Consider the following 21,676-nt stretch of genomic DNA (forward strand, 5'->3'; position numbering starts at 1 on the left):
CACAAGGAGCCAGTGTCATCAGGATTCTGTCTTCTGGTTGTGCTTCCCTTTCGGTTAGTTTAAGTCTCAGGTAGGGTCCCAGGTGGTGCTAGTGGTAAGGAATCCATCAGCCAGTGCAGGAGACATAAGAAAAGTGGGTTTGATCCCTGGATCAAGAAGATCCCCTGGAGTAGGAAATGGAAACCCACTCCAGTATTCTTGCCTGGAGAATCCCAAGGACAGAGGAGCCTGGTGGGTTACAGTCCTTGTGGTTTCAAAGAGTCAGACACGACTGCAGTGACTTAGCAGGCAGGCAGGCTCCAGACTGACTACTCCCAGCTTCAAGTTCAGGTCCAGCAAAGAAAGGCCTTTTTAAATTTTTTCTGTAGTTCCAACAGAAGTCCTAGAGCTGTCGTTAGCCTGACTTGGGTCCTCTCCCATTTTTGAAACAGCTGATATGCCATGGAGGTGACTATGGTTAGGCACAAGTGGGATTATCCTACCTTCCCAGGTAGATTCTCCTTGGGAAATCAGAGTACTGTTACAGAAAGGAAAATATATGCTGGCAGACAAAAAACATGTCAACTAGAGGACTTTATTGATACTTCTTTTAGCAACCTTTAATATATTCATTCAGAAAACTTAATTTTACAATAAGATTATTAATTATTAAATTATTTAGGAAATTGGTATACCAGTATGACATTTAAACCTAAGCCCAGAGGGTGAACAGCAAACATTTTAAAATTTGTCCCTTGTAGTTCATCTTAAAAGTTATCACAAAAATGTTCTTTTTGTTTCTTTGTATTATTCTTATCTTAAATCTTTATAATCATTGAAAAGTGTTAGTCACTCAGTTGTGTCCAACACTTGGTGACCCATGGACTGTAGCCTGCCAGGTTCCTCTGTCCATGGGATTTTCCAGGCAAGAATGGAGTGGGTTGTCATGCCCTTTTCCAGGGGATCTTCCGGATGCAGGGATTGAACCTGGGTCTCCTGCATTGCGGGCAGATTCTTTACCTTCTGAGCCAATTAATACTGTGCATATAAGTCCTTGTACTCTTGGAGGTTTTCCTCCAGCTGCCCTCATTTTGATGAGGCTCAGTCTAGGCTGTAACTTGTGCTTCAGGTAACTTGGGTCTTCAGGTAATTGAATTAAGCTTGCGCCCTCTCCCGCTCCACCCCTGGTGCACGCTTGTTTAGAATTCTTTCTAATGATACTTCACCAGGCTAGGCTGTTTTTTTTTTTTCTTGTTAAACTTAAGCAGTTTCTCAAATATTCCCATACTTGATCCTTGACTAAGATATGTATAACTTCTAGAAAATATGCCTCTGTGTTTGTTTTACAAATGTAATCATCCAAAAGTAAACAGACTTCTGAGAAATTAAAAAATGGCAGCATTCATTAATCACAGTTCATGAATCTCCATGAGAGCCTCTCCAGGCAGCACTCAGCCTGTTTAATTTTACTGAGTATTTTAATTATTGTGGGTTTATACTTCATGGAGTTGCTTCTAGATCTATGGTCAACTTCAGGTGGCACCTTATGTTTAATAGCAAGGCTACGGACAAAACAGAAAATAGGTAGATGTAAGAACATACCTCTGTCCCATTTGCTGACGTCCTGCTTCCCATTAATCACCCCTTTGCAATGGGATTGTCGTTCTGTTACAGTGACTCTATCTAATATCTGTGTGTTAGAGACTTTCACATAGGCTTAACATCTTTAATGGGCTGTTAATACAGCATATTTAAAGCTGATTTTGTTACTTAACCACTTTCAAATCTTTTATTCATCTTTCAGTAAACCTATCTAGGAAATGGGCCATCTTTTGACTGTTTTCTTTTCACTCCTTGTATGCAGTTGACTAAAAAAATTCTCGTTTGTTCTGCCTAGAAGTGTCCTGTTGGTTTTCATTGCCCATGCCCCTAGTCTAGGCCCACTCATCACTGTCTCCTAACTGGTTTTCTTTTCCTCTTTGCAAAGCTATCTTCTTGCTGCCACGAAGGTTTTCTTTAATGCAGATCCAATGCTGTTTCTCCTCCCCCTACCCTTCCTACTGTAAACCTGCTCAAGGTGAAACATCTACACTCCTGTCCCTCTGCTTTTTCCTATGGTTTTCCTTCAGCTTGGCAAATTCTTACTCACATGTGGTAGTACTATTTCATCAATATTCTCATGGCTCTTCTGGTGCCTGGTAATATTGTATTTCTCTTTATCTCCCTCCCCGACCTTGAAATTAGCCTTGGTCCTGGGTTTGTCAGCCTGGGTTTGTCAGCCCTATTGACATTTTGGGCTTGGTAAATTTTTCTTACGGGGTGCTGTACTGTGCATTGCACGATGTTTAGCAGTAGCCCTGGTCTCGACCCACTAGATACCCAGTAGTACTCTGCCCTCCACCACCGCCACTGCCCCCATCTCCCCCATTCCAGTTGTGGCAGTCAAAAATGTCTCTAGACATTTCCAAATGTTCCTAGAAGGACAGAGTTGCTCTGGTTGAGAAGCACTGGCACGGCCATATGACTGCCCATCAAGTGTGAGCAGAAGCAATAGTCAGCCTTTAAAAGCCAGAGTATAAAAAAATAAATAAATAAAAGCCAGAGTATGAGTTATACTATCTTTCCTCCTGCTTATTTAACTTATATGAAGAGTACATCATGAGAAACGCTGGGCTGGATGAAGTGCAAGCTGGAATCAAGATTGCCGGGAGAAATATCAGTAACCTCAGGTATGCAGGTGACACACCACCCTTATGGCAGAAAGTGAAGAAGAACTAAAGAGCCTCTTGATGAAAGTGAAAGAGGAGAGTGAAAAAGTTGGCTTAAAGCTCAACATTCAGAAAACAAAGATCATGGCATCTGGTCCCATCACTTCATGGGAAATAGATGGGGAAACAGTGACTGACTTTATTCTTTTGGGCTCCAAAAATCACTGCAGATGGTGACTGCAGCCTTGAAATTAAAAGACGCTTACTCCTTGGAGGAAAAGTTATGAACAACCTAGACAGCATATTAAAAAGCAGAGACATTACTTTGCCAACAAAGGTCCATCTAGTCAAGGCTGTGGTCTTTCCAGTAGTCATGTATGGATGTGAGAGTTGGACTATAAAGAAAGCTGAGCGCCGAAGAATTGATGCTTTTGAACTGTGTTGTTGGAGAAGACTCTTGAGAGTCCCTTGGACTGCAAGGATATCCAGTCAGTCAGTCCATCCTAAAGGAAATCAGTCTTGAATGTTCATTGGAAGGACTGATGCTGAAGCTGAAACTCCAATACTTTGGCCACCTGACGTGAAGAACCGACTCATTAAAAAAGACCCTGATGCTGGGAAAGATTGAAGTTGGGAGGAGAGGGGGACAACAGAGGATGAGATGGTTGGATGGCATCACCGACTCAATGGACATGAGTTTGGGTAAACTCCGGGAGTTGATGATGGACAGGGAGGCCTGGCGTGCTGCACTCCATGGGGTTGCAAAGAGTTGGACACAACTGAGCGACCGAACTGAACTGAACTGATCTTTCCCCCTGTCATTTAAGGACATGTAGAAATGGAGCTTTCTTAGCCTAATCTGTGAGAGATGAACATTGCTATTCTGGGCATATATTTGTGATTGACGTTTAGTTTATGCAGAAAACAAAGCTTTGTTTTAGGCTGCTGATTTTGGGGAGTCTGTGTCACTGTGACATAGACTAGCCTCGCTTGACTGATACATCATGCTAAGACTTAGCTAACTTGTGGATTTTCCATGCTTTCCTATTTCCGGATCACTTTAATTTCTACCTCTTTTAGGCATCTGTTACTTAGTATAATGATATGTTTGGATTGTCTCAGTCAGTGGTTCTCAGTGGAATAAATGCTGAAACTCCAACACTTTGGCCACCTGATGCAAAGAGCTGACTCATTTTAAAAGACCCTGATGTTGAGAAAGATTGAGGGCAGGAGGAGAAGGGGGTGACAAAAGATGACATCATTGGATGGCATCACTGACTCCATGGACATGAGTTTGAGCAAACTCTGGGAGATGGTGAAGGACAGGGAAGCCTGGTGTGCTGCAGTCCATGGGGTCACAAAGAGTTGGACATGACTGAAGGACTGAACAACAACAACTGTTGTTTAAGAGATGTTGTGGAAGTTAGTGGGAGGAACTTTGGTGCATGGGGAATGAGCATGACATCCTGCATGGGAGAGACTGTAAAGAATCCTTTGCTTTCCACAGTGCTTTCAAATGCCCAGAATATTCATGCAGAAGGAAAACAAATAGTCTGGACCCTAGCTCCATCTTAATATATATTCAGTTTTGGGGAATTAAGTTTCTATGTTTTTGTTTACTTTTTATTGGAGTATTGTTGGTTTACAATGTCATGTTTCTGCTATAGAGCAAAGTGAATCAGTTATACATATGTACACTCTATTTTAGATTCTTTTCCCATATAGATCATTACAGAGTGTTGTATAGAGTTCCCTGTGCTGAACAGTCAGTTCTTACTAGTTATCTATTTTATATAAAGTAGTGTATACATGTCAGTCCTGTTAATTCAGTTTCTTAACTGAAGTTGTTGGAACTTTATCAGCAGTTAACATTTTGGAAAATCCATGTCACTGACTACAATGCCATTGTGTCAAAACAACATACCTGTCTTGGAAGGTCTAAATTCATAGCTGTCATATTTATGGTGATTTACCATATATGTCCTAGCATCTAACCTCTTGATTATACTTTCTAATTTTGTTGATATGCTTGAGCATTTTTACTGAAATATATACTGCGTTATATATTAATCTTTTCCCCCCTTTATATTAGGGTATTGTTTATTTTAAAAATCCTAAGTAGGTTAGAAATTTGTTTCAGGATAGCTAATGAGGTGATATAAATTGTTACAAAAATGGGGTGTTCTCCTAGAGCACCATTTTCTGACTACCTGTTACTTGTTTCTGAATCTCAGTGCTTTGTTCAGAGGGGATACAGTGTTTGTTGAATTGGCCAATTTATGGTCCCCAGGTTGCTTTGATGTATACACTGTTGCATTTGATTACCATAGCCAGTCTGTAAACTTGGCAAGGCAGATACTGTTTCCATTTTATAGACTAGAGAATTTAGAGAGATGTTAACTTACAGTCATGCTACTAGAACTTTGGTTAAAATCTGTGCATTTGTTTATACCACTTAAATGCTCTTGTCTACTGTCATTCCATATCACTCTTTAAAAAATTGTAATCTAGAACTGTTTAATTTAGGAAAACACCTGTATGCCCCTATTATGTTTCAGACACTTGTGGTCATAGGAATATTTCTACTACTTTTCAGAGAAATGTGCAATTAAAACGTTTTCTGAGATACTGTTAGGGCCAAAAATAGCTTAAATTTTAGAGGTGGTTACATCTGATAGTGAGATTGTGATGAAATAGTTGCACTCAGGTGCTTGGTTGTTGTTTTTCAGTGTATCTGACGCTGCTGCCCCATTGACTGCATCACACCAGGTTGATCACTTCCGTGTTGTTCACTATATCCCTGAATTTGCTCAAATTCATGTCCATTGAGTCAGTCATGCCATCCAACCATGTCATTCTCTGTTCCTTCTCCTCCTGCCCTCAATCTTCCCAGCATCAGGGTCTTTTCCAGTGAGTCCGCTCTTCACATCAGGTGGCCAGATTATTAGTGCTTCAGTTTTAGCATCTGTCCTTGCAGTGACTACTCGGGGTTGATTTCCTTTAGGGTTGACTGGTTTGGTCTCCTTGCAGTCCAAGGGACTCTCAAGTGTTTTCTCCAGCACCACAGTTCAAAAACATCAATTCTTGGCGCTCAGCCTTCTTTATGGTCCAGCTCTCACATCTGTACATGACTGCTGGAAAAACCGTAGCTTTGACTATACAGACCTTTCTTGGCAAAGTGATGTCTCTGCTTTTTAATCCACTGTCTAGGTTTATCATAGCTAACACCACCCCCCGCCCCACCCCCCCACTAAGAAACATGCATCTTTTAATTTCATGGCTGCAGTCACTGTCCACAGTGATTTTGGAGCCTGAGAAAATAAAATCTGTCACTGTTTTCACTTTCCCCCATCTATTTGCTGTTGGAGAAGACTCTTGAGAGTCCCTTGGACTGCAAGGAAATCCAACCAGTCCATTCTAAAGGAGATTAGCCCTGGGTGTTCTTTGGAAGGAATGATGCTAAAGCTGAAACTCCAGTACTTAGGCCACCTCATGGGAAGAGTTGACTCATTGGAAAAGACTGATGCTGGCAGGGATTGGGAGCAGGAGGAGAAGGGGATGACAGAGGATGAGATGGCTGGATGGCATCACTGACTCGATGGACGTGAATCTCAGTGAACTCCGGGAGTTGGTGATGGACAGGGAGGCCTGGCGTGCTGCGATTCATGGGGTCGCAGAGAGTCGGACACGACTGAGCGACTGAACTGAACTGATGGGACCAGATGCTATGATCTTAGTTTTTGAGTGTTGAATTTTAAGCCAGCTTTTTACTCCTCTTTCACTCTCATCAAGGGACTCTTTAGTTCCCCTTCACTTCCTACCGTTAGAGTGGTATCATCTGCATATCTGAGGTTATTGATATTTCTCCCGGCAGTCTTGATTCCAGCTTGTGCTTCATCCACCTCGGCATTTTGCATGATGTATTCTGCATATAAGTTAAATAAGCAGGGTGACATTGTATATCCTTGATGTACTCCTTTCCCAATTTTGAACTGGTCTGTTGTTCCATGTCCAGTTCTAATTGTTGCTTCTTGACCTCAATTCAGGTTTCTCTGGAGACAGATAAAGTGGTGTGATATTCTCACCTCTTTAAGAATTTTTCCACAGTTTGTTGTGATCCACATAGTCAAAGACTTCAGCATAGTCAATGAAGCAGTAGTAGATATTTTTCTGGAATTCCCTTCCTCTTTCTATGATCCGACAGATGTTAGCAATTTGATCTCTGGTTCCTCTGTCTTTTCTAAATCCAGCTTGTGCGTCTGTAAGTTCTCAGTTCATGTGATGCTGAAGCCTAGCTTAAAGGATTTGGAGAATTACCTTCATAGCATGTGAAATGAGTGCAATTGTATGATAGTTAGAATGTTCTTTAGGATTGGAATGAACACGGACCTTTTCCAGTCCTGTGGCCAAGGCTGAGTTTTCCAAATTTGCTGACATATTGAGTGTAGCATTTTAACAGCATCATCTTTTAGAATTTGAAATAGCTCAGCTGCCATTTCATCACCTGCACTAACTTTATTTGTAGTAATACTTCTTAGAAGGGCCCACTTGACTTCACACTCCAGAATGTTTGACTCTAGGTGATTGACCACACTATTGTGGTTATCTGGGTCATTAAGATCTTTTTTGTATAGTTTTTCTGTGTATTCTTGCTACCTCTTCTTAATCTCTTCTGCTTTTGTTAGGTCTTTGCTGTTTCTGTCCTTTATTGTGCCCATCTTTGCATGAAATGTTCCCTTGCTATCTCCAGTTTTCTTGAGATCTCTTGTCTTTCCCATTCTATTGTTTCCCTCTATTTCTTTGCATTGTTCACTTAAGACTTTCTGATCTTTCCTTGCTGTTCTCTGAAACTCTGCAATCAGTTGGGTATATCTTTCCCTTTGTCCTCTACCTTTCACCTCTGTTCTTTTCTCAACTGTTTGTAAAGCCTTGTCAGACAACCACTTTGCCTTCTTTCATTTCTTTTTCTTTGGGGTGGTTTTGGTCATCACCTCCTGTACAGTGTTACAAACCTCCACCCATAGTTCTTTAGGCACTCTGTCTACCGGATCTAATCCCTTGAATCTGTTGGTCAACCTCCACTGTAATTATCAGGGATTTGATTTACATCATACCTGAATGGCCTAGTGGTTTTCTCCACTTTCTTCAGTTTAGGTCTGAATTTTGCAATAAGGAGCTCATGATCTGAGCCGTAGTCAACTCCAGGTCTTGTTTTTTCCTTACTGTGTAGAGCTTCTCCATCTTTGGCTGAAAAGAATATAATCAGTCTGGTTTTGATATTGACCATCTGGTGATGTCCATGTGTAGAGCTTTCTCTTGTGTTGTTGAAAGAGGGTGTTTGCTATGACCAGTGTGTTCTCTTGGCAAAGCTCTGTTATCCTTTGCCCTGCTTCACTCTGTACTCCAAGGCCAAACTTGCCTGCTACTCCAGGTGTCTCTTGACTTCCTACTTTTGCACTCCAGTGTGATGAAAAGAACAACTTTTTTTTTGGTGTTGGTTGCGAAATGTCTTGTAGGTCTTCATAGAATCTTTCAACTTCAGATTCTTTGGCATAAGTGATTGAGGCATAGACTTGGATTACTGTGATGTTGAATGGTTTGCCTTGGAAATGAATCGAGATCATTCTGTCGTTTTTGAGATCGCACACAAGATGCACACACTGCATTTTGGACTTTTGTTGACTGAGGGCTATTCCATTTCTTCTAAGGGATTCTTGCCCACAGGAGTAGATATGATGGTCATCTGAATTTAATTTATCCTTAATTACATTATAAGGTGGAACAAGTCTTTTGGATGTAATGTCAGAATGAATTCAGCGACATAAGTGTTTGCATTCTTCCAAATTTGTTGCAAGGTAATGATACTGAATTAAAAAACTATAGTCAGCTTGTAAGCATTTACCTAGTATATGAAAGGAACAGGGCATTGTACTGGGAATTTCTAAGATGAGAAAGTACTGCCATTTTCTAAACTTTGGCAACACGGTGTGAAGCAAATACATAATCATATAACTACAATATAATGTGTTGAGTTGTAATTGGGGTGTGGTTTTGAGAGTGGTGTGAAGTGATATAATAGGGCACACAGTAAACATACCAGGGAAGTAGTTCTCCTTCAGGATTGCGGTGAGAGGAGACAGTGTGTTAGGGGAAACTCTTGGAGGCATTGAGACATTTACACTGCACTTTGAAAGGTGGCTAGGAATTTACCGAGTAGATAAAGTGGAACTGGATATGGGACTGTTAGGCAAAAGAAATAGCCTGGACATGACTGCATTCGTTTAATAAGAAGAAGCACTTATATGTCCTGTGGGCACATAATGATTAGTAAGACAAGTATTACTCCCTGTCCCTGAGAGCTTTCAGTCTAGAAATTAAAATTGTTATGAGGTTGGTTTTCTGAGTTTTCAAACTGATGGTTCTCTTGGGACAGATTTGAGTTGAAGGTGTGTTTGGTTTGGCATCCACAGTAGTTTCTCTTTCTCATTCCTTCCTCCCCTTTCCCTGCAAGTAAGTTGCCAGTACTTATTTTTGACATACAGATGGGCTTTGAAAATGTGGCAGCTCAAATGCTACTTCTGCTGGGAGTATCGGCTGCTCACTTTAGATGGACGCGCACTTGCTTGCCTAGTACTTTTCTTTACACCTGCCACATTTTATTCATTTATATAATTTGCCTGACTCCTGTATGCCTTTGGGTTATGAGTCCTGGATGGGTGGTTTACTGCTGTTCCTGCCCTACTAAATTTTCTTGGACAAATTTTAATAAGAGAAAATGCAGAAAAATGCGTAATGTAGGAAAATCTCTTTAAAACAATTAAACATTTTGGTATTCAGAAAGTTCTCCTTTTTACTCAGCGTTACGTGCTAGACACCTTTATATAGATTTTTCCACTTTGAGCTCTGTATATTCTCCTTTTAATCCAGGTTCGGAGAGAGAGTTGAAGTAACTTAATCTGTCCCACTATTTAGTGTAAGACTTGGGATTCTAATCCATATCTCTCAACTTCAGAACCCACCAGGCAGGTAATCTCTGGTTATCTGAAAAGTACACCTTCAGCATGTATTTATTGAATGTGGGCAAGTAGCTCAGTAATCAAAGATACATGAAAAATGTGTTTCTGTTTGCCTGGGTTAGGTGTTTATATAAAATAGATAACAAAAAGAGGGAGTATGTATTAAATATCAAGTAATATAAATTTAAAGGAAGCCCAGAACTACATCAGTGTCTGATAGAATAGGAATTGGTGGAAACGACCAAGGTAAAGAATCATGTAACTTTATGAGAGAATGTAGTGGAGGTCAGAGACAGATAGGTCAGAGATGATTTACCAGGCTTTCCAGAGCTGGGTAATTGAGTGGTGGTCAAGCTGTACATGGAGAAGGAAATGGCAACCCACTCCCGTATTCTTGCCTGGAAAATTGCACGGACAGAGGAACCTGGCAGGCTACAGTCCAGGGGATCGCAGAGTCGGCCACGACTGAGCACATCAGCAAGCTGTGCAAGTAAAGGTTGTCAGAAGAGGAATCGATTTTGGCAGACTGATGAGTTAGTTTTATTAATTTGGTAGTGGAGAATGAGTTTTTAAAATTCAAGTAAACAGCCAAAGAAAATAAAAGTAAAACAAGCATGGGACACAGCAACATTAGCAAACGCGTGCAGAACAACCCGGCATGAGAACAGCCTCTGCTCCTGCTTCGTTGCCTTTGTTCTTAGGCTGATGGCCTTTTCTTTATTTCACGTGAGATTTTGAGGTTAGATAACTTAGTTTGTGTTATAGATGTTGAACGGATTTTTAATGAATATTAATTTCCTATATTTTAATTTCTTTTGAAAGGAATTTACCTTGTTGCTTTTATGGGTAAAATCTTCTGAGGAGTTTAGTGGTGTCTCTTTTAATAATAACTTTGTTGATGTGTTAATTCACATACTATAAAAGTCTCCCTTTTAAGGTGTATGATTTGATGGTTTTCCCTGTAGTGACAGAGTTATGCAGCCACCACAAGTATCAATTTTAGAACATTTTCATTACTCCTAAAAGACTAGTGGCTCAGTGGTAAAGAATCTGCCTGCAGTGTAGGAGACACCGGAGATGTGGGTTCGATCCCTGGGTTCGGAAGATCTGGAGAAGGGCATGGTTACTCACTCCAGTATTCTTGCTGGAGAATTCCATGGACAGAGGAGCCTGGCATGCTATATAGTTCATGGAGTCGAAAAGAGTCAGGGCTGAGCGACTGACACAAAGGAAGCTCCATACATATTAGCAATCACTCCTCACTCTTCCCCCCTATCCACTTTTTTTTTTTTTTTTTGGTGCTTTGCCTGTTCTGGATGTTTCATGTAAATGGGGTTATATAGCAAGTGGCCTTCTGTGACTTTCGCTTAGCATGTTTTCCAGGTTCATCCATGTTGAAGCATGTACCAGTACTTCATTCTTTTTTATGACTAGATAATATTACATTGTATGTATTTATACATTCATCAGTTGATGGGCATTTGAGTTGTTTTGGCTATTAGAAATGATACTGCTATGAACATTTATGTACATATTTTTGTGTGGACATAGGTTTTTGGTAATTTTGGATGGAATTGCTGAGGGTATGATTGCTGGATTATATGGTAACTTTGTGTTTAACATTTTGAGGAATGGTCAGAGTCCTTTTCCAAGGTGGCTGTACCATTTTGCAATCCCACGGGCAGTGTATGAGGGTTCCATTTTCTCATGAATGCTTTTTGTCTATTCTTTAGAGTTATCCAGCCTAATGAATGTTAAGTGGTATCTCTTCGTAGTTTTGATTTGCAGTTCAGTAATGATGAATGATATTGAGTATCTTTCACGTGCTTATTGGCCATTCTTCTTTGGAGAAATGAGTATTAGAATCCTTTGCCCATTTAAAAATTATTCATCTCTTTGTTGTTGTCGGTGGGCTCATAACAAAGATGGCTGTTGCTGATGGATAAACAGCGTTTGGTGCCAGGTGATGGCGAATTTTTCATCTGTATTAGTGGTTGACTTTTAGCTTTAGCTAGTTGTTAATCAAGAATGTTTTAAAGTGCTGCTCTTCAGAAGTAATCCATTTTGAAAGTTCTGTTAAGATTTTACTTTAGGGTGACTAGTACAGTCAACAAGACTTGATTGAACATGCCTCTATAATAATAAGGTCTAACTTTAATATTTTGGGAATGTCAAAAATGGCAACATTTTAATTAAGTCATTTAAAACTCTAAGCACCACGTTTAATTATGTGCATTGAGTCTTTGACTCAACTGAAGCAATTCCATCTTTTCCAAGGTAATTGAATCTGCTTTATGAAATGTGTTCTGATATCTGTCTCTCTCTCTTTTTTTTTTTTTAGATTATCCTGAATACTACATGTCTAACAATTTTCCTTGCAACGTTAACTGTTGTTTTTCGCTGCCTCCGAAAGATCAAAATTGCTCCGGAAATTGGAGACATATTTGATTTAAAAGAAATAACTTTAACAAATGGACAATATGTCTATTACAAATACACCAACAAGTAATGATGCCTGTCTGAGCATTGTACATAGTTTGATGTGCCATAGACAAGGTGGAGAGAGTGAAACATTCGCCAAAAGAGCAATTGAAAGTTTAGTTAAAAAGCTGAAGGAGAAAAAAGATGAATTGGATTCTTTAATAACAGCTATAACTACAAATGGAGCTCACCCTAGCAAGTGTGTTACCATACAGAGAACATTGGATGGAAGGCTTCAGGTTAGTCTTGTTCCAGGGTCTCTTCTGTACTCTGTAGTGGCAGGTTTCTACAGATTCTTGTTTCCTCTCAAGTTACTACGGAAGTTTTATGCTTGCTCCGTCTCTTTAGATACTGTAGTACATCCTATAGCACAGATATTATCAATACAGGATCCTGTACTGATACACTATGTGGAAATAAATGGAAGAATGTATCTTCTTTACAATAGAGGTATAGCTTAAAAATTTTTTTAAATGTTTTGACTAAAAAAAATGTTCAGTATAGAAAATTTGGAAAATAAAAATCAGAAGAAAACCTACATCTTTAGCCCTTTGGTATTCCTCCTTGTAGCCTTTTTTTTCTTTTTTGGTATTATATGTACCACTCAACTTTTTTTTTTTCTTTTTTTTTTTTTGTAATTTAGAAATCTGATATTGTATGTCTGGTACTTTTATGTGAAAAACAATCCAGAAGAATTCAACAATATTTTGAAAACTTATGGAGTTAACTTAAATTTACAAGTCTTTACCTTTTGTTTTCAGGGATCAGATTTTTCATGTAGAATTACATAATTTCATGTGTTTGATATTTTTAAAGAAACACATAGAAAACATATTGTTATGTTTAAAATTTTTTATTGCTAGATTTTGGGTATTGTTTCTTCATTAAATGCATACTTTTTTGTTTATTTTTAAAACCTGAGCCTAAGCCTTGAAATCATGCTTAAGTTTACTACTTTGTGACCTTGTCCAATTAAGTTATTTTGAACTTTAGTTTTCTCGTTTAAGAAATAGGAATTATAGTACTGACTTTGTAGTATTGCAAGGATTAAATGAGAATGTATCAAGTGACTTGCATAATGTGTGATGCTCATTAAATGGTCGTTTACTTTTCTTAGGTGGCTGGTCGCAAGGGATTTCCTCATGTGATCTATGCCCGTCTCTGGAGGTGGCCTGACCTTCACAAAAATGAACTAAAACATGTTAAATATTGTCAGTATGCATTTGACTTAAAATGTGATAGTGTCTGTGTGAATCCATATCACTATGAACGAGTTGTGTCACCTGGAATTGGTAAGTAAACTTGACTTTTATGCTTAGAAGCATAAAATAAAGGGAAAAGATATCAATAGTGTTTTAATTTTTCTAAGTTAAATTGTAAATTTGGAGATAGCCCAGGATTTCAACTAATGTTAAAAGTCGGACATTTTTAATGAAATATGTTTATTTAAATTTGAATTCTGAGCAAGCTTATATTTTGACTACTAAAACTAAGTATACATACTTGGTATTTTGCCTGCTTAGAACACTGTTCTTGAAAAATAAGATGGAAAGCACTTTTGCATTGTTAGATAGCATTTATATTACTATGCTTGAATTGAAATGGTTCATGGAAGTTTTGAATCCCTGGCTTAAATTTATATTCTGTAATTTTAAATATGATGGAAATTATTTTCATGATAATGATTAATATTTTATTTTTTTCCCCCTTTAAAAATTTAAGATCTCTCAGGATTAACACTGCAGAGTAATGGTAGGTAATCCCTTTCTTTTAACTTTCTCTCTTCTTTTATTCCATCCCCTTTAATTTTTATTGACCTAGAACTAGTCTGTATGGGTGAGTGCTGGTAACATTTACAAGAAAAGTACTTACTGCTTTGAAAATGTACATTTTGCAGGGGTGGGGGGCATGCATCAGGATTTAAAACTGGATTTAGTAGGCTGTTGACTCTTTGAATTTGAACTGCTATTTATGACTGCAAGTAGTCTAAAAAATGTGATGGGGAACATAAAACATACACAGAAAGAGTAAGTTTTGAATTGGTAAAAACTGGCTATTTTAGAAGTAAGTCTCACAGAACCAGTTTCAGTGGGTATAAATAATGTGTTTGATAATTTAGAATCATGTGTAACATAGTTTAAAAACACCCAAATTCTCATTTTTCTTCATTTCAGCCGAACTTATTTTTATGATTGATAATTTTGTGAGTGACTTAAAACTGTATACTGTATTAAATTTTTTTCAGTCTTGTTATATTTTGAGTAAATAAAACAAGGCTACTTTAAAGTATATGGCAATCACAGATGTTCTAAGCCTATTTTTAAAAGGAGAAAGTTTTGAGATAGGAAAATGAAACAAATAAGAGGGTGTTTTTTATTTTTTGTGTAGTATTTGAGAACAGAGATCTGTTAAAACTTTAGCTCTGTTTCTTGGAACATGTTAAGGAGCTAAAATTTCTGTAAGAACTATTTACATTGAACAGCAACTGATAAAAAGCCACCATCACCTTAGAAGGCTTCCCTGGTGACTCAAATGGTAAAGAATCTGTCTGGAATATGGGAGACCTGGGTTTGAACCCCCTGGGTCAGGAAGATCCCCTGGAGGAGGAAATGGCAAACCACTCCAGTGTTCTTGCCTGGAAAATCCCATGGACAGAGGAGCCTGGTGGGCTACAGTCTGGGGTCGCAAAGAGTCAGACAAGACTGAGCAACTAAACCAGTACTATCACCGTAGAAAGGTGTGCTGTTGTTCTGAAGTGGAATTAGTGATTCAGCAGTACTTTTGCTACAGAATCCTAGAAATGTGTCAGAAGTATCCCTGACCTTAAAATTTGGGAAGAGCATGAAAGCCTACTTGTTTTTATTCTCCACTTCTCTTCCATGTCAATAATAATAAAGGAAGACTAGTGCCTTTTGGTATTTGTTAAGGGTTAGTTGGTTTCTGAGAACAGTGGGTTAATAATGGAAGCTGTTGTGGTCTGAAAGGGTAGCTTTAAGATTAATTGGGTAAAGCCCAGCTTATTCATCACCCAGACATTGATATCATGTCACCTCTTTTTGAAAGTAAACACCCTTTAGATATTCACTATTCTCTGTCTGCATTTTTGGAGAATGAAAGCTTTTAACTCAGTGGGTGTTAGCGGTGATAACTGTATTAGAATCCCCCTAGGGAGCGGTTGTGATGCGATCTAATTCTGAAGACTCATTACACTGCTTCCTGTCCTAAACTATTGCTGTTATGAGTCCTTGTCATTGATGGACTTGTGTGGGTCGATAGCCCCTTTTCAGGTGCTCTAGCCCTGTAATCAGCCTTATGGATCCCCCTAGTGGTGGCTGTCTATAAAAAAAGGCTGGCCTCAGTGACTTTCCTCAGAAAACGACAGGTGTTTCTCACAAGGTCCTTTTAGATTTGGACAAAGTTTATAAGGCCATGTAGCTAAAAGTTAAGCAAATGGGATAATTCCTTCACTTTTGAGTTGGGATCTTGGTGGTAATTATTTCCAGCCTGTCTCATCTCTTATATGAAACTTTCCATGACCACATCCACTCGTGTATTGATTTTAACAAATATTTAATGAGCATGTATTGCCTGGTACTGTGTTAGGTTCCAGGGACGATAGGATAAATAGGTATGTTTTTTCCACTCGAGGAAGCACATAGTCTAATGGAGGAAAGAAAAGGTAAATAAGACAGTGGCAGTTCCATCAGACGGGCTGTGCCCTGCTTGCTAGTGGTGTTAAAGAGCAGAGGCCTAGGATGAGCTCAGTGTCTTCAGCTCTTCTGTCCGCTGTGAGTTCTTTACTCCTCACAGAGCATTTTACAATCTATATACGTGTATGACTGCTCTAAAAATACGGTTAAATCATAATAGCTAACACTTGCTAGGTACTTATTCTGTGTCAAAATGATCTACAGATATTGTGTCATCATTGTCATAATACTCCTACATGGTAGGTGGCATTATCCACATTTATCAGATACGAAGAAACTGGTTCCTGGAGAGGTCAGGGAACTTGCCCAAGATTAAGGCAGCTGGGAGGGGCTCACTATTGTTTAAATACCTAAGTGTCATAAAAGACTGTAAGCCCTGCTAAGGCAGTGAGCTTTTTTTGTTTATTAATGTATCCCAAGTATTAGAACAGTACCTGGAACATAGGTGCTCAGTAAATATTTTTTTCAATGAATTAATTTGTTGACTGCTAGTCCATAAAGAGAAATACTTAATAGTTTGATATCTGTTTCCTGGACTTTAAAAATATATACTATATGTTTTTTTAATTTTTTTTTGAATAGGCAATACATGGTCCATAAAATCAAAATACTATAAAAAGGTATACAGTGAAAAGAAGTGCTCCCACCCCTGTCCCCATTCCCCCCTACCTCAGGTAATCACTTTTATTAGTTTCTGGTGTTTCCTTCCAGGGTTTCTTTGCGCAAAAATACATGTTTTATTTCCCTCCTTTCTTACACAAAAACATATTGTGCACTTTTCTGGACCTTGCTTTTTTACTTAGAGTATATGATTTTTTGAAACGTAAGTATGATTATAGTGTACAGTAGTGTTTTTTAACCAACTTTTTTGCTCTTTGAAGAAATGTCTTACAGACATCGCTCCTTGTTGATACCCCAGTTTTACCTAAGAAACTTGTTTTAAATTACTTGATTAAAGAGTCTTGTAGACTGGTAGAAGTTCCAAACTTACACTTGGAAAGGTTTAGTCAATGTGTTAGGCAAGAAGAAGTTATGAGACGTAACTTTTTAAAAGCAGAATTCAATTATTTTCATATCTTTTTTTTTTTGGCTGCGCTGTGTGGCTTGCAGGCTCTTAGTTCCCCAACCAGGAATTGAACCTGGGCTATGGCAGTGAGAGCACCTAGTCCCAACCAGTGGACCATCAGGGAATTCCCGTAATTCAAGTGTTAAAATTACACAGTAAGCCAAAGTGTCAGTTGGAAAGCAGAAGCGATGAATATCAAGTTAACCAGCTGTATCTTCAAATTAGTAACTTTCTCCTTAGGTACTAGCAATAACAATATCTTGATAAAAAGATTCCAGTCACTATAAACAACAAAAGCCCTAAAATTTCCAAAAATTAAATAGAGATATTAGGATCTTATGGAGAAAATTATAGGACTTTGTTGACAAGTGTAATTTTTAAAAAATTGAATAAATACAGTCATATCCACATGGTTTTTTCTTTGCATTTTTATAATTTAGCCAACATTAGTGATGAATGGTTAGATCCACTCTTTTTTTTTTTAACTGACATACAATGATATGTTAAGGTCCTTTTGGTTGTCTTTTTGTTTCCATAGAATTTTCTAAACAGAAACCCTTTGGAGTGGAATTTATGGGTCTTAAAAATATCAGTGTCTTCATTATGATGCATGACAAAGTCCTTTAAGAGATTATATGTCAACATTTGAACAATAGATTATTCTTACCTCTTTGAAATGTTCTAATTTAATAAAAATAGCCACGTTGTAATGAATTAGTATTTATGTGTAATAGATTTTATCAAAGATTGACATAGAGAAAGATAAGGAGCATTACATGCTGATTCTTAATGGAAAAGTGAATGGCTATTTGTGGACTGTTGACTGCTCTAGGAACAGAACCTAGTGTTAAGAGTTCAGTAGATTGTAAAATTCTAGGGTAGTGTTCAGGTGCAGTAAAGGGTTGCTTGCTAAAGATAAAAAGCAAACCCCAAAACTATTACCTAAAAAGAAGTGGGAAGTTCTGGGCAGAGCCACTGATACTATAAATGCAATTTCAGTTTTCTTTTTTTCCTCACAGTAAAGCCGACTAACTATTCCTGGTTTGTTCAAGAAAAAGATGTTGTATCAAGTAGGGTCAGTTTACAGGGTTACATTAAGGTGTAACTATGTAGGAGAGAGATGTTGTTTGTTGAGTTTCCACACTACATATTTATAAAGCATCATAATTTGGGTTGGGTTTCTAGAAGGAAATTTCAGTTTGACTTAACCATTTGAGATTTTTCTGCTCCTTCTAATTTTTTAGGGGACATTTAGTATACTTCACTTTCAAAGAATACATTACTTAATAATGCTGGATCCTGGCATTGGATAGCTGTCAGATCCCACTCATATTTTTACACTGTGAAATTAGCAAAAAGATGAAAAAAATTAATTACTCGATCTCAAATTTGGTCTTCTTAATGAGGTAAACACTTTCTCCAGCCACTTGATTTTTGCCTATGTTATATATTTAAGGTGATAATTACGTTTAGATTATTAATTGGGAAGCTCAGAAATACCTTTTCAGGACCATAGCTGGAGGTTGTTGGAATTTAGTAGCCTTCAAATTTCAAGGCATTAATCAGATTGATCTGATGCCACTATCTCTAAATAAATAGCTTTCGCTGATAAAGTAGAATGCTTTTAAAGTTGTATGAGAAAATTCTGAGTTACACTCTAGTTGATTTTAGGTGTTGTTAATGTTACTTACAAAATTTTTTTTTCCTGGGAATAAAAGCTTGTAAGATTTTAAAATATGTTTGTTTTTCTGTGTAGCTCCACCAAGTATGTTGGTGAAGGATGAATATGTTCATGACTTTGAGGGACAGCCATCATTATCCACTGAAGGGCATTCAATTCAAACCATCCAGCATCCACCAAGTAATCGTGCATCGACGGAGACATACAGCACCCCAGCTCTCTTAGCTCCATCTGAGTCTAATGCTACCAGCACCACCAATTTTCCCAACATTCCTGTGGCTTCCACAAGTGAGTTGTAGAGTCAGATGTAGTCAGCAACATGAATTTTCCTAACCATTGAATATTTATAGGTAGTCACTTGGAGGGGACCTCCAAGTAAGTGAATATTAAAAGTACTGTGGTTATCTTTCATGGGTTAACAAGCATCAGATAGGTTTTTGAGTTGTCCTGGAAAAAAAAAGATATTTGTAATTAAAAAAAATTTAAATTTATATTAATGTAACAGGACATAAACCGTCTTATGTTGATGTATAGTCCCTTGGAATTTAAGTAATGCTTTAAATTAGTGGTCTAATTTGTACTTTATTACATGCAGAAGAAGTCTTTTGAGCTTTCACATAAATTTTAGAGAAATGTTTAAGTAGAGAACAAATAGTTTTGAACCAAGATGTTTATAGAAATCTGTATTAATGGAATTGCAAACTTTCCTCTAATCAGTGTTTTATTTTGCTTTATCTGGCAGATTACTTTATAATTGTCATCTCAGTCTCCAGTTGTACAAGCTTATTAGAAAAAAGGATCTTGACAAATTTGTTTGTAACATAGGACCCTCAAGATAGATGTTAAGTGTTCTGGTCAATTTTGGAATAAAGCTAAATTATATGTATCTTTTTTTTTCCTAACAAGAAGTGTATTTTAAAAAGATTGTTTCCAGTTTAGAGGTACTGCCTTCTCTGCCGTGTCATGGAAGCAGAGGGCTATTAGGTTCAGCTTTTCTTGGGGCCTGGTCAAGGCAATAATGACCTTATGTTGGACAGTTTTCAGCTTGGCAAGTGGAGTGGCCTTTTTAAAAAAAAAAAAAATGGGGGTATAGTTGCTTTACGCCGCTGCGTCAGTTTCTGCTGTGTAGCAGAGTGAGTCAGCCGTATGTATGTCTGTCTCCTCTTCCTTGGATTTGCTTCCCATTGAAGTCACCGCAGAGCACTGAGCGGAGGTCCCTGTGCTGCACAGTAGGTTCTCACTGGTTCTCAGTTTTATACATTGTAGTGCATGTGTGTTAGTCCCAGTCTCCCAATTTGTCCCCACCCCGCATCGTTCCTTTTTTTAATTAATCACAGAACAGGGTATTGGCATTTGTATTACTGTGTTATTTGTACGTCGGTGCTAAGGAGATTGTATCTCAGCCCACAACAGCAGTGAATTGTTGATGCATCTGGACTGATACTTTGTACATTGATATCAAAGAAAGCACATTCTGTTTATTTTAGTATCAGATCAAGTTCAACATAGAAATTCGATCTTTGGAACAAATGGAGGATTTATTTCTACAGTTGAATTTCAGATAGAGTATACCAAATTTCCCCTGGTTTAATTTATTTTACCTTTTCAAATAATATCCTTTGTATTTCCTACACAAGATGACAGTCTTCATACAGACAGTATATTCCAAATAGATTGGACCATATAGGTTAAACACATACTTTAGAGCCTGAACCTTTAATCACTTGGTGCTTCTGTTATTTCTGTATTAACCAGTTTGGGAATATAGTTGATAAACGAGTGGGTAAGGAAAGAAAATAAAAGAAGGTACATTATAGCCACTTGAGCATAGATGAGTGCCACTTACCTCTGTTGATCCTATCTGAGGATTGAATTGGCATGCCTTTATTGATGATTGCTCATGCAACTTCATTTTAACCATTAATGTTCCCTGGGACCAAGTCCTAGTCAAGATCAGAAAAAGTGGTATGAATGAAATATGGGTAATTTTGTCTTGGTGTTTTTTGGATGTATTTTCACAATGAGTAGTAATTAACTGTAAGTTTTAGAATTTGTTGCAGAATGTTTCCTTAGATCTTAAAAAGTATACTGATAAAATTAGAAAAAGGAAAAGAAATGACTAAAATAGAGGAATTGAAAGACTTCATGAGTTGTTTAATTTCATTTTCTATACTTGGAATTGTGTAATGAACGTATTCAGTATAGATAACTGTAGTGGGCGTTAGGTTCAGTTGGAACCTGAATATCTTCAGGGATTCTTTCTAAATTAAAACAGTTCAATTTCTCCTGTGTAGTGACAATTTTTATAAGATAGCTAAGAGTATATAACATGTACAGTTGTTAAAAATAAGAGCAAATATGTAATTAACCTTTAAAGATAACCTGTAAAAATTTGAGGGGGATGAGTAGGAAGGGAGGTTGCTGAAAACATCATCTTTAAAAAATTAATAGTTTAGGGAGTATTGAAATAGTCTCTTTAGCTTTTAATTTTATAACCTTAGCCTTACAGAAATCTGATTTGTAGCAGGAAGAAAAATTTTCTTTTTCTTCATACTTTGAGCTGTTTGTTGCATATTTGGGCAATGGTGTCATTTACTCTCTTCTATCTGATTATACTCCCATATGGATGAGAAAAGATTGAGGTAATGCCAGTAACAATAATTATGGAATTTTAGTGCTTTCCAAGTGAGGTGCACAGTTGACTTAATACTTGCTTGAAGAAATTTAGCTTTTTCCACACGAAAGATAAAGCCTTAAAAATGTAAGCAATTTCATAGAATGGTTTTGAATAGAATAGTTTTCCTGTTTCATTACATATAAGAGGGCAACTAATTTCCTGTAAATCCAGGAATATGATAGTGTTCTGAGAGGCAATTCTTGATTTTTAAAAGTACATGAGAAAATTTCAAAATAGACTGAATTTTTTTTTTTTTTTGGTTTGTTTTATTTATTAAAACTCGCAAATGCTGCGTTGACTGGACAGTGGAGCTTACCTTTTTTCCTTTTAACTTTCTCACCTTACCCATTACATTCCA

General features: G+C 37.7%; 1 protein-coding gene across 4 annotated transcripts in view; it reads left to right on the forward strand.

Moving 5' to 3' along the window:
• The window catches only part of SMAD4 (SMAD family member 4), a 57,500-nt gene that overhangs the window by 7,950 nt on the left and 27,874 nt on the right, over positions 1-21,676 (forward strand). For 3 of the 4 annotated variants that reach the window (XR_003032359.2, XM_005224250.4, XM_024984373.1), the window contains exons 2-5: positions 12,045-12,423; positions 13,302-13,476; positions 13,907-13,936; positions 18,717-18,929. Coding sequence is in view for 3 of the 4 variants with exons in the window: in XM_005224250.4 (XP_005224307.1) it covers positions 12,175-12,423; positions 13,302-13,476; positions 13,907-13,936; positions 18,717-18,929 (667 nt within the window). In the remaining variant the exon portion in view is untranslated. 4 annotated transcript variants of the gene reach the window in all.

This window comes from Bos taurus, chromosome 24 (genome assembly GCF_002263795.3).
Source record: "Bos taurus isolate L1 Dominette 01449 registration number 42190680 breed Hereford chromosome 24, ARS-UCD2.0, whole genome shotgun sequence".
Taxonomy (NCBI): Eukaryota; Metazoa; Chordata; class Mammalia; order Artiodactyla; family Bovidae; genus Bos; species Bos taurus.